At 38.7% G+C, this 13,978-nt stretch overlaps 1 protein-coding gene across 9 annotated transcripts in view; it reads left to right on the top strand.

Moving 5' to 3' along the window:
* Positions 1-662: 662 nt before the first annotated feature.
* The window catches only part of LOC146676914 (LIM and calponin homology domains-containing protein 1-like), an 82,556-nt gene continuing 69,240 nt past the window's right edge, over positions 663-13,978 (top strand). For all 9 annotated transcript variants that reach the window (XM_085416525.1, XM_085416518.1, XM_085416509.1 and 6 more), the window contains exon 1: positions 663-963. In XM_085416525.1, coding sequence (XP_085272651.1) covers positions 862-963 — 102 coding nt within the window. In that variant the 5' untranslated portion in view covers positions 663-861. The remainder of the gene's footprint in view (positions 964-13,978) is intronic.

The raw sequence follows: 13,978 nt of genomic DNA, 5'->3' as shown, positions 1-13,978 counted from the left end.
TGCTATCAAAATGAAACATTGTATCATATGATCATATGCATCATATGTATGATGTGTAAATCATACATACGTAAATAAATATGTACTTTTTGGGTTTGCATTGCCAAAATAATGATAATGAAATAATGTTTACTTCTGATTGCCATTATGTTTCTTAAGAAAGAGGACTGCGACTTTTTTTTGACTTAATTTAATTTCAAAAGCTGGGTTAGTATATGGTGAATCAATCTATGTAACTGGATATTTATCTTTGAGAAACACATGCTACCTTACCCTGAATGACTGTAGTGTAGCACTGAACTCTGTCAGCCAAAGGTGGGATGTAGAAATTATGACTGAACAGTTACAGGACAGGCATAAACAGAGTTCTCCCTTTAAGCCTGGTTAAAAGTGAGATATTTTTCAATCATATCAGTTTGTGATTACTCTCAGAAACAATGTTCATTTTCTTGCAGCATTGAAAAGAAGTAGGCTGGAATATAAATACATAATTCTAATAGCGATAAATAATGCAATTTGATGGTGGGTTTATACTCAATTTACTGGACTGTATTATTATTTTTGATAAATTTGAATTTCCTGGTCATCCACTAAAGCTTTTATTCTGAGATCTCCCACCGGAATTCCTGTGTTTGACGACTCTCTCTGGCTTGGAAGCTGGTTGTTTGCCTACATACTCTTAACAGGAGCGATACGGGAGCAGCAACTGGTTCGTCCGTCTTACCGGTGCTGCTGCTGCTACAGCACCTTCTACAATCAGGGGAAAACAGACTGGCCGACGCATTTGACGACCAATTTCGGTGGAATAACGCTGCACCAAGCTGCTTTCATACATATCTGCAGGACACAGCTTCTTCGCCAATGGCAAGTCCGGTTGCAGACATAGGACAGTCTCATCAGCATCACCCCGTGAACGAGTCGGCCGCACAGTCCGCGTTTCTGGAGGCGCAGAAATGGATAGAGGTGAGTCACGGAGTACCAGCAGCGAGCCCAAACGCTGTGTCGCCTCTCCACCACTTTCCTTCCCTTTCGCGCAGGTGTTTCGTTGTCATCGCATGGCCCTAGTTACTGGTTTGTACCTGCAGCGTCTGCCCCTTTAAAAGGCAGTTTATTTTATTGCTTCGTCACCTGTTGAAAGGTGACAGTAATTTGACTCAGATCCTAAAAACACATCGTCACTGTGTTCCTGTGAAGTCCCCGGGATGGGTTAGAGTTCCCTTGCAGGTGTGCATATTATGTCAGTATGAGCTGTTTAAATTATTATTATGTTAACAATTATCAGTACATATGAGTTAAAATAACTGTCCTCAAAATAAAATGGAAAAAGATAATTCATTCCTATCTGCAATAATACAGAATTCTTCCAAGTGACACTGGCTATTTATTTTGTGCGCATTTTCACCAGACCTTCCTAAATGTCGAAGAAGGCTTTCTGTTGTTTTTTGGTGAGGGCCTGTGTACAGTAGCTTTGGTCGCTATGAGGCCTGGTGCGTGTTTGGCTGCAAACAATGAATGCATCATGTGGAATGGATTTTTGCCTCATTGCGAGCCCGGTGAACAATAATCACACAAACGAGGTTTTGTTCTGAGAGAATTTCAATCACGACACTTGCCTGCCCCCATTGCGTTTGACTTTGTCATCATGCAGTGAGCTGTCCTCCTGTCAGGCTTCAAAACACTGATGACTGGGTGGTTATAATTTGCATGTTGGTCGAGTGCAGGCGTGACTTTGTGTGTTTCCATAAAGGGATAACAGTTCGGAGTGGCACAGCGCTTTTTCTAAAGTTTGTGATTCAGGGTAGCAGGGGTGTAGACTGGGATTATGGGGCCTCTATACAACATTTTTGTCAGTGCTGATGATATGATTTGTGATTTTCTTTTCTTTTTTTTAAACATTTTTTCTGAAGGGCATCAGTGTTTTTGTTTGTTTTTTTGGAATGATCACATCAGTTTCTTAAAGCACCTTTGTGTTGGTCCTTAAGGCCAATAATACCAGATTTAAATTTCAGATTAACATTTGAATTAAACAACGAAAAACTACCTGAAACACACAAAACAGCACAAAAGTTAGTGGTAATGTTTCTCATAGTTAATAGGAAGTAATATGAAGTGAAACTTCCTTTTTTACTACTTCTGTGCCCGTTGGTATTTTAATACACTGACTAACCTGCGTATGTCATTGACTTCATTAAAAGTGACAGATCCTCTTTAAGCGTGTCAGGCGCCATTACAGGCCTATTTAGTAGTTCCAAAGTCCTCAGAGGCTCAAATCACATCTTTAAAAAGCCACTATTGACCTAGAATTTCCAAGGTGGATTAGGGGCAAAAGCTGAAAAGGTGAGAGTGAAGTGACACCACTCCTGCATTTTTTTCTCTTTCACCCTTTCCCCATGGGGACTGATTATCCACATACACCTGTGACAGTCCTTAAGTAACCTCAAGGAACAAGAGACCACTCACTAGATCCAGAGTGAAAACAGCAACACAAAACCTCAGTCCAGATTCTAATAACTGCTCATATTCAACTGCTGTGTCCTATATAATATCCGAGCCTGAGGCTAGAGGTTGTAAAAAAGGTTTTCTGTTTGACATGAATTGTCAGATAGAAATTTTTAAAAAAGCAAAGGGACTGTTAAGACCTGTGGTTTTTGTTTTGTGCACCTTTGCAACCACTCACCACTGTTTAGAAACTAAGCTTTTGCTTTTTGTTTTTTATAATTTTTGTATATATACACTACCAGTCAAAAGGTTGGACACATCATTTCATTTAATGGTTTTTCTTTATTTTCATGACTATTTACATTGTAGATTCTCACTGAAGGCATCAGAACTATGAATGAACACATATGGAATTATGTAGTAAACAAAAAGTGTGAAATAACTCAACATGTTTTATATTTTAGATTCTTCAAAATAGCCACCATTCGCTTTGATTACTGCTTTGTACACGCTTAGCATCCTCTCGATGAGCTTCAAGAGGTAGTCACCTGAAATGGTTTTCTAACAGTCTTGAAGGAGTTACCAGAGATCACAAGTACTTGTTCTGCGATTCCATCTCATCCCATGGCTAGGTCATCTGGCGTAGTACTTCATCACTTTCCTTGTTGGTCAAATACCCCTTACACAGCCTGGAGGTGTTTTTGGGGTCACTGTCCTGTTTAAGAAATAAATGATGGGACCAACCATAAAGGCCTGATTCCCACAGTCTCCTCTGAACAGTTGATGTAGACATGTGTCTGCTACTGGAACTCTGTGTGGCATTTATCTGGGCTCTGATCTGAGGTTAACTTGCGGTTTCTGAGGCTGGTGACTCTGATGAATTTGTCTTGGTCTTCCTTTTCTGGGGCTGTCCTCATGTTAGCCAGTTTCGTCATAGCACTTGATGGTTTTTACGACTGCACTTGGAGACACATTCAAAGTTTTTGGAGTTTTCCAGACTGACTGACCTTCAGTTCTTAAAGTAATGATGGACTGTCATTTCTCTTTACTTAGCTGATTGGTTCTTGCAATAATATTAATTCTAACAGGTGTCAAATAGGGACGTCAGCTGTGTCCCAACCTGACTTCTGCACAACATAACCGATAGTCCCATTAAGAAGGCATGAAATTCCACCAGTAAACCCTGTTTAACAATGCCATTCATTGTTAGACCAGATGATAGACTTGTCTTGCAGAGCTCTTAATATCCTCCTTGTACTATTTTTAGGTCCAAATATATAGAGTGATATACTTTTATTTATTTTCTTATGTTGTAGAGCAGCTGTATTCAAGTGTGGTTTGTTTTAGCCAGTGAGATTATTTTAAAATCTTTGCACTCAATAAGCATACAGAGGTCCTTGAAACTGCTGTTGAATTCCAGATTTATGCCTCTGTGTCAGCCTGTTCTGCTGGTCCCACCAAAAATGCATTAACAGTAAACTGATTTATAGCTCAGTGTTGGGTTTTACTCTGTTGATTGCTGATGCAAGCACCATAACCATGTTGTGCATTTATTGTATACTTAAATTAATGTTTCCTGCATGTTGTGACATGGGAGGGCTTGCACTGGCAATTATTTTGCTAGATAGAAAACAAAACAGTCTTTTGTAGTAAAAGAAAATAAATCAATTGTGATACATGTAAATATTTAATGAACACATTTGTGTTAGAAAATGTTTTAAGGGAAGATTAATGAATCATGTTGTCACATGTTTTCTTGAGTTCACGCTCAACAATCTCGAACAGCAGTGGCGACATGCCTGAAAAAACACGAGCAGACGTATATTTTGAAGTATATTTTTCAATCACAGTTATGCTCAAAGGCAATGTTTAACTGGGAGGGAGGCATAATTTAGATTTTTTTTTTCTTTTTTTTTCAAAGCAGCAAATCTGTATTGTTCAATTTTAACGCGTCTTCAACGAAGTCCTATCAGATGGCATCCAAGAGTAAAAATCCAACATCTTAAAGAAGCATTCACACCTGCACTTATTGTTTCCTTGAAAGTGGCAGCCTCTCACCATCTGTCAGTAACGCCGTTGCCAATAATGGTGTTTAAGCTTCTCTGAACTTCAGAAGACTGACGAGCCCTTTGATGAGGGCGAAAGCTTTCAGTTGGTTAAGTTGATTGATTTCTGTCATGTAGCCACAGGCTGTTTGTGTGAATGGAGCCCCGATGATATTATCTGACTGGGTCTTTTTCTCGGAGGCCTCTTTTTAGTTTGATTAATTTGCTTCCTTGTTAACAGTGTTTGAGGAGTACTTTGCTGCTGGCAAATTCAAAACAAAGTGTAACTATGAGTGAATACCAGAGTTGCGTAATTCCATCACTCTCCTTATGTTTGAAGACAAACATTCAGCTGATAAATGAACATGAAGAGTGTCCACTGGAACAATTTGAGGAAAAAATAAATAAAAAGTTGCCAAGAAAAGAAAGCTTACTTTGGCAGATGGAGTGTAATAATCCAAGTGCTTTAGATTATCTCACTGATTCTTTTTTGTGGTGGTGGGTGGTTTTTCTTGAGGTGTTAGACACAGTAAAAAATTCGTAGTAATCTATGTAAACCCCTCATCACCTGAGAGCTTGTCTAGTACTGTTTAGCACAAAACCTGCATAAACTGGAAAGACAGCTGGGTCCACATATTTGCAAAACTTGGAAGGCCAACATGGACTTTACATTGACATTTACTGGGTTGGCATCTCATTTGATTTCAGAACTGCTTTAATTCTTCATGGCATAGATTCAACACAGTGCTGGAAACATTCCTGAGAGTTTGTGATCATATTGACATGGTAAAATCATGCATTTTGGATGATTTAAAACTGGTTTCCAATCATCACACCACATAATCCTGGACTCTGGATACACCCATCAGAACATATGTACATTCTCAGGTAGGTTGTAGTTTTTAATAAGTGCTCATCGGATAACAGTGGGCGCAAAGTCTGCCAAGAAAATATCTCCCATATATTGATTCAAGGCTGGATGGTTCTATGGTTCCATATTGTTTACACCGAATTCTGAACCTGCCATCCAAATGTCACAGCAGAAATTGAGATTCAACAGACGGGCAACATTTTTCCAATCATTTATTATCCTGTTTTCATGAGTCCTCATGAATTGTGGCCTCAGTTTTGTATCCACAGTTGACAGGAATGGCCCCTGGTGCTTTCACCCATCTGCTACAGCAGTAGATTTGACATGTTGTTGCTTCACAGATGATCTTCTGCATACCTTAGTTGTGACAAGTGGTTATTTGATTAATATTGCCTTCCTATTAGCTCAAACAGCTAGGATTTTTCACCCAGAGAACTGCTACTCACTGGATATTTTTCAGCAGGTTGGCTTGACCATGTCTACTTGCCTAAATTCACTAAGTAACTGCCATGTCATTGGCTGATTAGATGTATGCATGTGGTGTTACTAATGAAGTGCTTGTTGGGTATTTTTCCAAGCACTTGTCTCAACTTGTTTAGAGTCTCTTCTCTCTTGTCTACTGCCTAAGTCATAACATGTTTAAGCAGTTGAGAATAATAAAATTCCATTGTGAAATGGAATTGGGAAAATGCTACTGGGTCAGACAAATCAGCAGTCTAATCAATGTCCTCAGAACATCTTTACAGTATAGATATTACATCAGTGGAGATTTAATCCTAACCAACTATCTGCAGTATGTATCTGCAGTGGTATTTTACCTTGGAACTTGGATGAAAGTGGGTTTTTTTTGTTTTTTTAATGCATTCATTGTTATGCTATTCAACAAACCTGCACAAAATTGCAAAATATCATTCAGCTAGAACAAGTATCTATGGTGGTGTTCTTTGAAATGATAACAAAAGATTTTGCAAAGGCATGATAAGTCCTGTGCAAAGGTTCAATGGAAGGCATCCAATACAGACTAGACTGCAAACATGTTTACATAGTGACTGATTGACAACGAGAGCCAAACTAATCCTACTGGAATGGGATGCCGTATATCAAGTTAAAATGCCAAACGGGACCAGACTTGATGACAGCTCTTGGTGTTTGCTACGGAAAAGTTGAGTTAAACAGCAAGGAAAACATGAAACAAGACAGTGGCGGGGATAAAGAACGTTATAATTGTTAAAGAGTTTTAAATACTGATGATCGTGCCCTCTGAGAACAGTCTCTACACACTTCTTAAGATGCCTAACTTGCTATGAGGATCATTCAAATTTTCAGAAGATTATTTTTTAGACTATGATGGTAGTGTTGAATAAAAAAACATTTAGCTTGTAAGACTGTGAAAGATTTGAATGAAATTCTGAGTACTCTGTGGAACAAAACAGCCAAAAGGTGTTTTTAAAGTGAACCAAATTAATATTTATCCCATCCAATAAAATGAAAGAGCCTATGGTGTGATAGCATGATATAAGAATGTTTACCAGGGCAGCATAACTTTTTTGTAGACCCAAAGAAATGGCTTCTGTTGAGTTATACAATATGTTGATAAAGTAATCAATGGAACATCTTAAATTTGGGAACAGTGTTGCTGCATCTCTTACACCTTTTCCATTGATGCAGTGCTGCTGCAAGTGTCCTGTCTGGAAGTAGTTCAATATATTGCCACCAAAGAAAGCTGGTACTGGTGCCAAAGGTGACACCACAAAATTGCTCAGCCCGAAGTTGGAATTTAACCCTTTTTTGCAGATACAGCCAGCCATGATTATTTTGCCACTGAACATCAACATGTGCTTGTAACACTACATAATCAACAGGTTTTAGGACTGATTATTAAATGTGGGCCTGATCTCAAAAGGAACCAAGGCAGAAGCTTAGTTGCAGTGCCAGCACAGGCTGATAGAAGAGAGGCAGTTGAGAGCTATTTAAGACTGATGCATATCGAAGTTCCAGTTGTTATTCATCATTATTTGGATTTCTTTGTAGTTGTCTTTGCAGTCTGGATTAGCCACTTCAGAGTGTTTTGTTTTTTTGCTACACAAACGCTATTGATAGGTACACATGGAGAAGCCATCATTGTCTTTCATAGTGACAAAAAGCTCTTATTAAGTCCCGCTCTCTCTTCTTCTGTCTGAACTATAAGATGGAAATCCTTTGAATCTGGCCTCCCAGAGGCTGTTGGCATTTTTAGGCATTTTGATCCAAGTATCTTCTTTCTGTGGCCCCAGGCTGTTTTGAAAGGCTGCCTGACAAAGGTCTGTACTCTCCTGTATCATTCCATGATGTCATTCCCAGTTTGTGGTCATTGTCATTCTTTCCTGCAAAACAGACTGAGATATGTTTAGTTTTCTTGTCACTTTTTTTGCAGTACCTGCCATGCATTACTATGACTACAAGCTATGCAGGAATGTAATTTTGGAAGGAAGTATTCTGTTAGAGAAGGATTCAGGCTATATTGAGGAAGTACCTTTCATCACTTACCTTAAGGATATGACAGTCTACCACATGACCTGCTAACTGTAAAGCTTAAATGATGAGGTGTTATTTCAGGAGGATAATAAAGTTTGTTTTTTCCAATTTGATAAAATGTACTAAGAAAATCATAATCAGTAATCATAGATAAGACAGAAGTTAAACCGTTGCTTTAATTTTATTATCCTTTATGGCCTTTCAATTAAATGTAAGGAAATTAAAGGCCATTATAGGCCAGCTGTTTTCAAGTGCAAGTATTATTACAGACAGATTCCCAAGTGGAAAGAGTCAAAGCTTATATCCTTTTGACATGGAGTAAAAGGTCTAAGTGAAGCATGCACAAGGCATGCATACATACAGCCTTTTCAAGATGCTAGTCACTGTCATCACACAGAAGTTTTTACATTAAAAAAAATGTGCTGTTTTGAACAATTTTCATGAAACTATCAGGGCAGAGATATAGAAGAAAACTCAACCAAGTCTTTGTTACATGAAGTAGTTGCATGAACATTTTCAGAATTCTTGTTGAGGAGGTTTTAATAATCATTTAGGGGCATTACCGCTTATGGTTCAATCTCCAGGTCTTCCAGTGCATTTGTTGAAGTGTTGTTGGGCAGAAAAAAATGCTGTACAAATGGGTGAATACTGCTTGTAGTATACAGTGTTTTAAACGGTCAAAGAGACACTGCCTACACTGCTTACAGAGAAGCATTAGAAATGCCACTGATTAAGCTAGTCACAACATAATTAACATGCAGCACTGAGCTATGGCTGTTACTACTCCCATACAAGATTGGATTCTGTAGTGTTGACAGTTTAATGCAGTCGCTTCGGTCACTGACACAAATGAGAAATCCCTGTCGGTAAGATGCTAATCGATCTCTAATCCTGTGGTTATGATCTTCTTAACCACAGCCAAAGCCTTCTGAGAACTGGTGTGTTGACATGGTGACATTAGTGAAAGAGGAAGTAGCAGGAATTACACATTTGAAAGCGGTTGACTGATGGCTTTTCCATTCACACTTATGAATGGAAAGGTGTATCTTTTGACTATAGTGTTTTTAGATATAATCACTAGCTTTCATGTGGATTTGTGCAGTATATATCCGTAAGTATGGACTGTTAGCAAAAACATGTATACCTTTTAAACAAAAATCCAGATGGTAATGAAATTATAATGTTCTCAGCAAATGCCTGTCAGTCTGGGTACAGATGGGTCTTTATAAACACATGCACGTTTAGAGTGGGAGGTGATCACATGATGGTTTACTCAACTAGATGACAGATTAACCCCCTTTCCATTTCAGTGTGTCTGAATCCCTGTATATTTGTTCTCATATTGTTGTAAAAGTGGCTACGCATGCTGAGGTTTCAGGTTAGCTGAAAACCAGACACTGCCATATTAATCAAATAAACTTGGGTAGGACATCAAGAATATGTAGGCTGTTTGATATCTACTGAATCGGGGCCAAGATAACTGTTATTCCTCTGCTGTTGGACTCCATGCCACCCCCCCCCCCCCCCCCCTTGGCTTAGTCATGATAACAGCTGGAGGACACATCATAAAAACATGCTTCTGCAGCCACAACTCAACGAGTTTTTCTTTTTTGTTGGTATAACAATCATTTTCTCTCGCATGTATTATTTTTGTCAATTCAACTTTGTGTGTTCTGTTTTTGTTCTTTCGTTTTTTCCCCCCACAAGTAGATACTACTTTTTTTTTTTTTATCATTATTTTAACATTATGGATAATTTTCCATTCTCACATGGACTTCCATAAATTTCCATAGTGGATATTTAAGGCTGTATCTACCAGAGCAGACTTACACAAGAAACGTGCTGATGTGATGCAGAGAGGTTCAGCTTATCTTTTAAAATCTGCAGGTACTTCATTTGCACAGCCAAATATATTCAAATAATGTCAGTCGTTGCACTTGGTGAAAGCAGCATTATCCAGTTTGACCAATAGCAGCTTATATTTACTCAGTGTCTTTATAGGTTCTCAGGCATCAAAGTTATAACGACTGAATGACTTTCTGGTTTGTGAAGATGTTTCACAGGTAAATCTGTGTGTGCTAATGGTAAGAGTGTAATTCTGTTTAATGATGGTTTTTCATGGTGGACACAGACATGTATCGCTCCTCTGTCAAGCCAGCTGTTCCTGTCCCCCTGTTCAAAATTTTAACAGGAGTGTCCTTGAAAGAGGGTATTTTAGGTGCAGATTTACAGCTTAGCATCGCCTTGTTGAGCTGGCTCTGCTCTGTTCAGTTCAATTCAATTCAGTTCAATTCAATTTTATTTATACAGCGCCAAATCACAACAACAGTCGCCTCAAGGTGCTGTTGTTCCATGTATCCATGTAGTGTTTGTTATTTTTTGATATTTTACTTGGTGTACCCTTTGGGAGTTAGTTTAGTCTTTTTTTTTTTTTTTTTTTTTTTTTCCAAGCGTTAATAGCTAGTGGGTCATCTGAGAAATGACAAGTTAGGTTTAGGAATCAGCTTCTTGGCTCTTAATGGGGGGAAAAAACTAAGGTTGTTTTAGTTCTTAGAATATTTTAATATGCCAAAGTGTTTCAAGGCCTCTTTAACCTTTGTTACATTCACATTTGATGAGACTGTCTTATGACCTGCTCACGTGTCCAACTTAATGCCAGAATTATGTAATGCACTGTCCATCTATCCAGGGTGTGCTCATCTCCTCACTAGATACTGTATACTCTAGCAGAGACATTAGTCCACTGCAACCTATAATGAAGTGCATATTAATTAAAATTGGTTAGAATTATTAAACAGCCATCTAGAATCCAGCAATGAGAATATCTGCTGCTACCTTGGGATGTCTTTGGCTTTCTGTGTATGTTTATTTTGCCTGATGGGGCATGTCTGCCTATGACAAGGTGAACATACTCATCTTGTTCAGCTGTCAGCGCTGTGTGTTCATGCACTGAAAGAGAAAGGAGGAGAGATCAAGGCAGCCTGGCACTTAAACTGCAGTGTGACACACACATACACATTCACAGACAATAAGGACCACTGTGAAGAAGTGACAGCCGGCTGTGTGCCAGGGCTGAACAGCCACCCTCTGCAGGGAAGCTGTTGGTAACTGTTGTTACTTACCACACTCACTCTGACAAGAAACATAACTGACATAATAACAGCATCTTACTGTGAACATCAAGCACTTTAGAGTATACTTAAAGTATCTAGAGTGCCCTAATAGAGACTGACATTAGAAAGCCAGTAATCATAGCTTTCACCATCCCTATAATACGATCATTTCCAGTGTCTTCTTGCATAAGTCCCCATTTTCACTCACATTTCTATTCTATTTTGCAGCATCTGCTGTTGCGTGACCTACCAAGAAAGTTGGCTTGTGGCAAGTACAAAGTCAGACACTCAGCACCCTGATGAAGTGTTAAGTCTGAACTCTCTAAAAACACTTAATGTTCATTGTAGAAGGATTGTGAGTTTTCAGGAGTAACATAAAAGCCAAGCAGGCAGAGAAACTTTCCTTTTTGTTCTTTTCTCTAGTTTCCAGGAGACAGATAGCTGAATGTAAGGATAGACAGCTGCTCGTTCCAAAAAATGTTCAGTTATCTTTGATAACCAGCTCCACAGCCTGGGCGGGCGTGCTTTAATATTCCACATCAGCCTTGCCAATTTTGTTGTTTGGACTGATGAGTCACAGCCCTTTTTTTTTTTTAAACTTTCTTTTTTCTCTAAGAAAGGCCAAATTCAAAATGAAACTACAAAAGAACATTTTGATCGTTGTTCAGCTCAGTACTTGTGCATGGCTGACATTTAGCATCAACATCAAGTACAGGAACTGTAAAACATTTTTATTAATATTTTTAAAGGAAAAGGAAAACCACTCGAAGGCACTCTTGAAGTAGATACTGTTATGCAGTTGTCTTGTAATTTGCTGTACTTCCTCATGAAACCCACAGCTAGAGTTAATAATTTTCTTTGTAATACCCCATAAAATGAAAACATTTAAAGTTTACTTGAAGGTTTTGCTTTTCTTCTCATTAAATGTGAGATGAAGTTCAAAAATGACAGGGATCTGTGCAGCCGTGCAAAAGTATAGTCTGTCAAATTATTCAGGTTAATTTAAAATATTCAGCACTTGCTTTGTGTAGAAGATAAAGGGAGAACAAAGTTACATGTGAAGTATGGCCTGTACAGACAGTACTGCCATCACTACTGCTCTGAAAGGATCTGCAATATATTGGGAATATTATGAGATATTATCAAAGCTCTCACAGATCAAAGCGTCACAAGCGTGTCCTCTAATCGTTATCTATAATTACAGGCCATACCTCTTTCATGCAATCTCCCATTGCTCTTTTGATTGCCCTTATTCAAAGGCAAAGTGGGTCACTTTGCATGCATCCGTTTAACTCGAATTTATTTACTGCTCTGTTGATTTTTGACGTGGCCTTAGACTGGCAAACATTTGCAAATGTTCAACGCTCTCCAAGAGATACTTGTAAAGATCTCTCTTTGGGTCATGTGCTGACCTCTCTCAACATCTTCTGGAACCTACTGAGTGATGTACAAAATGCAGATTTGTTGTGCAATAGGCAGCTTTCAAGGCTATAATTAAACTACAATAAAACATGTTAATTAATATTAAGGCTTTACAAGAATTGTTACCAGGATTTCTTTCTGTATGCAGTAATTGGAACTATTTGATAGATCAGGCAGAATGATGTTTCTGCACTGTCCAGGGATGTTTCTAATTGGGTCATGAGCTGGTTTCCTAGTTTTCTTAGTTGAGGCGCTGGGGAGCTGGACTCTTTCTGACTATCAAGGGAGCAAGTGTGACCTGTGCTGCATGGCTGACTGACAGTCACAGTCACATAGCAACAGTTTCAGGCTGCTTTATATAAAAAGACTATGCTCAAGTTCCCTTCCTTTTGCTTTAGGCTTGCTATGTTTTGATGTACATGATTGGCTGAAGATCATGCCTTGGCTCTTGTCACAGCAGTGTTTGTTGGGCATCGGAGTGTTTATCGCAGAGCTGGTGGTTTGATTCCCGGCCTTGTTTTTTTTCTCTTTTTTTTTTTTTTCCCTTTTTTTTCCCTTTAACCAACCTGCTGGAGCCTAATTCAGGTGACACGGTGAGCGATAAGACGCACTCATAGACTCTGTATGAGGATGATGGCCAAGCGCTTTGAAGCTGCATTCTTTTTTTGTTGCCGTTTATTGCAGTAAGACATCCACAGGTAACACTCAGCTTGTGGTTTCACAGTTGGACGCCACTAACCAATTAGTTATGGTGGCTGCTTTTGCCTGTGGGCAGACTACAAGTTCATCATCACAGGGCTTACACAGAGAGACAATTTCAAATATAGACATAATTAGCAGTAACCTTACTAGCATGGTGGCTCCAGAGTACAGTGGTTTACGCATTTGCCTGACAAGCGAAAGATTTTTATTCTGGGAGGGGGGGCTTGTGTCAGGAAGGGCACCCAGCATAAAAGTCCCACTGTGGCAATGTCTCATGAATAAGGGAGCAGGTCGCTGCTACCTTATACCACAGTGTAAAACAAATAGATACTTAAAATCCTCTCAGTTATTAAGTCACCTAACTTTGACTGGCGACATTTGGATACATTTTCTTTCTATGATTGTTTAATTTTACACATGTTCTTGCTTTTCTATTTATTGATTCATTGATTTTATTTATTTATTTTTGTATAATAATAAGTCTATATTTGCTGATCGGTGCCTTGGCACACAACACTGATTGTGATTAGTGTTTAAGGACCGTAGTTTGAGTTTCACTCTGTGAATAGGTTTTATAGGTTCACTGCAAACAAATCTACTTTATGGGATTAATAAAGTTATCTGGATCTGAAAAAGTTTAAAGTAGTTTTTAATTAACGTTGCTTGCGTGTATTTGGACTACGGGAGGAAACCACAGCACCCAGATGAAACCCACTGAAAGCAACATGCTTGAGAACGTTTTTCATGTAGGTAAATGTTTTAATGACTAAACATCAACATGCTTGCATTGCCCCTTTGTACAACTTACAGCTAAAACCACTAAATGTTAGACAGAGTTGACATTTACATTTTAACTAGAGTTAATATTTAGT

The sequence above is a fragment of the Rhamphochromis longiceps genome, linkage group LG2 (genome assembly GCF_057381845.1).
Source record: "Rhamphochromis longiceps isolate RC_006_pf linkage group LG2, R_longiceps_female_GT1.1, whole genome shotgun sequence".
NCBI lineage: Eukaryota > Metazoa > Chordata > Actinopteri > Cichliformes > Cichlidae > Rhamphochromis > Rhamphochromis longiceps.
The sequence above is the reverse complement of the archived record's forward strand: the minus strand, read 5'-3'. Positions and strand labels throughout refer to the sequence as shown.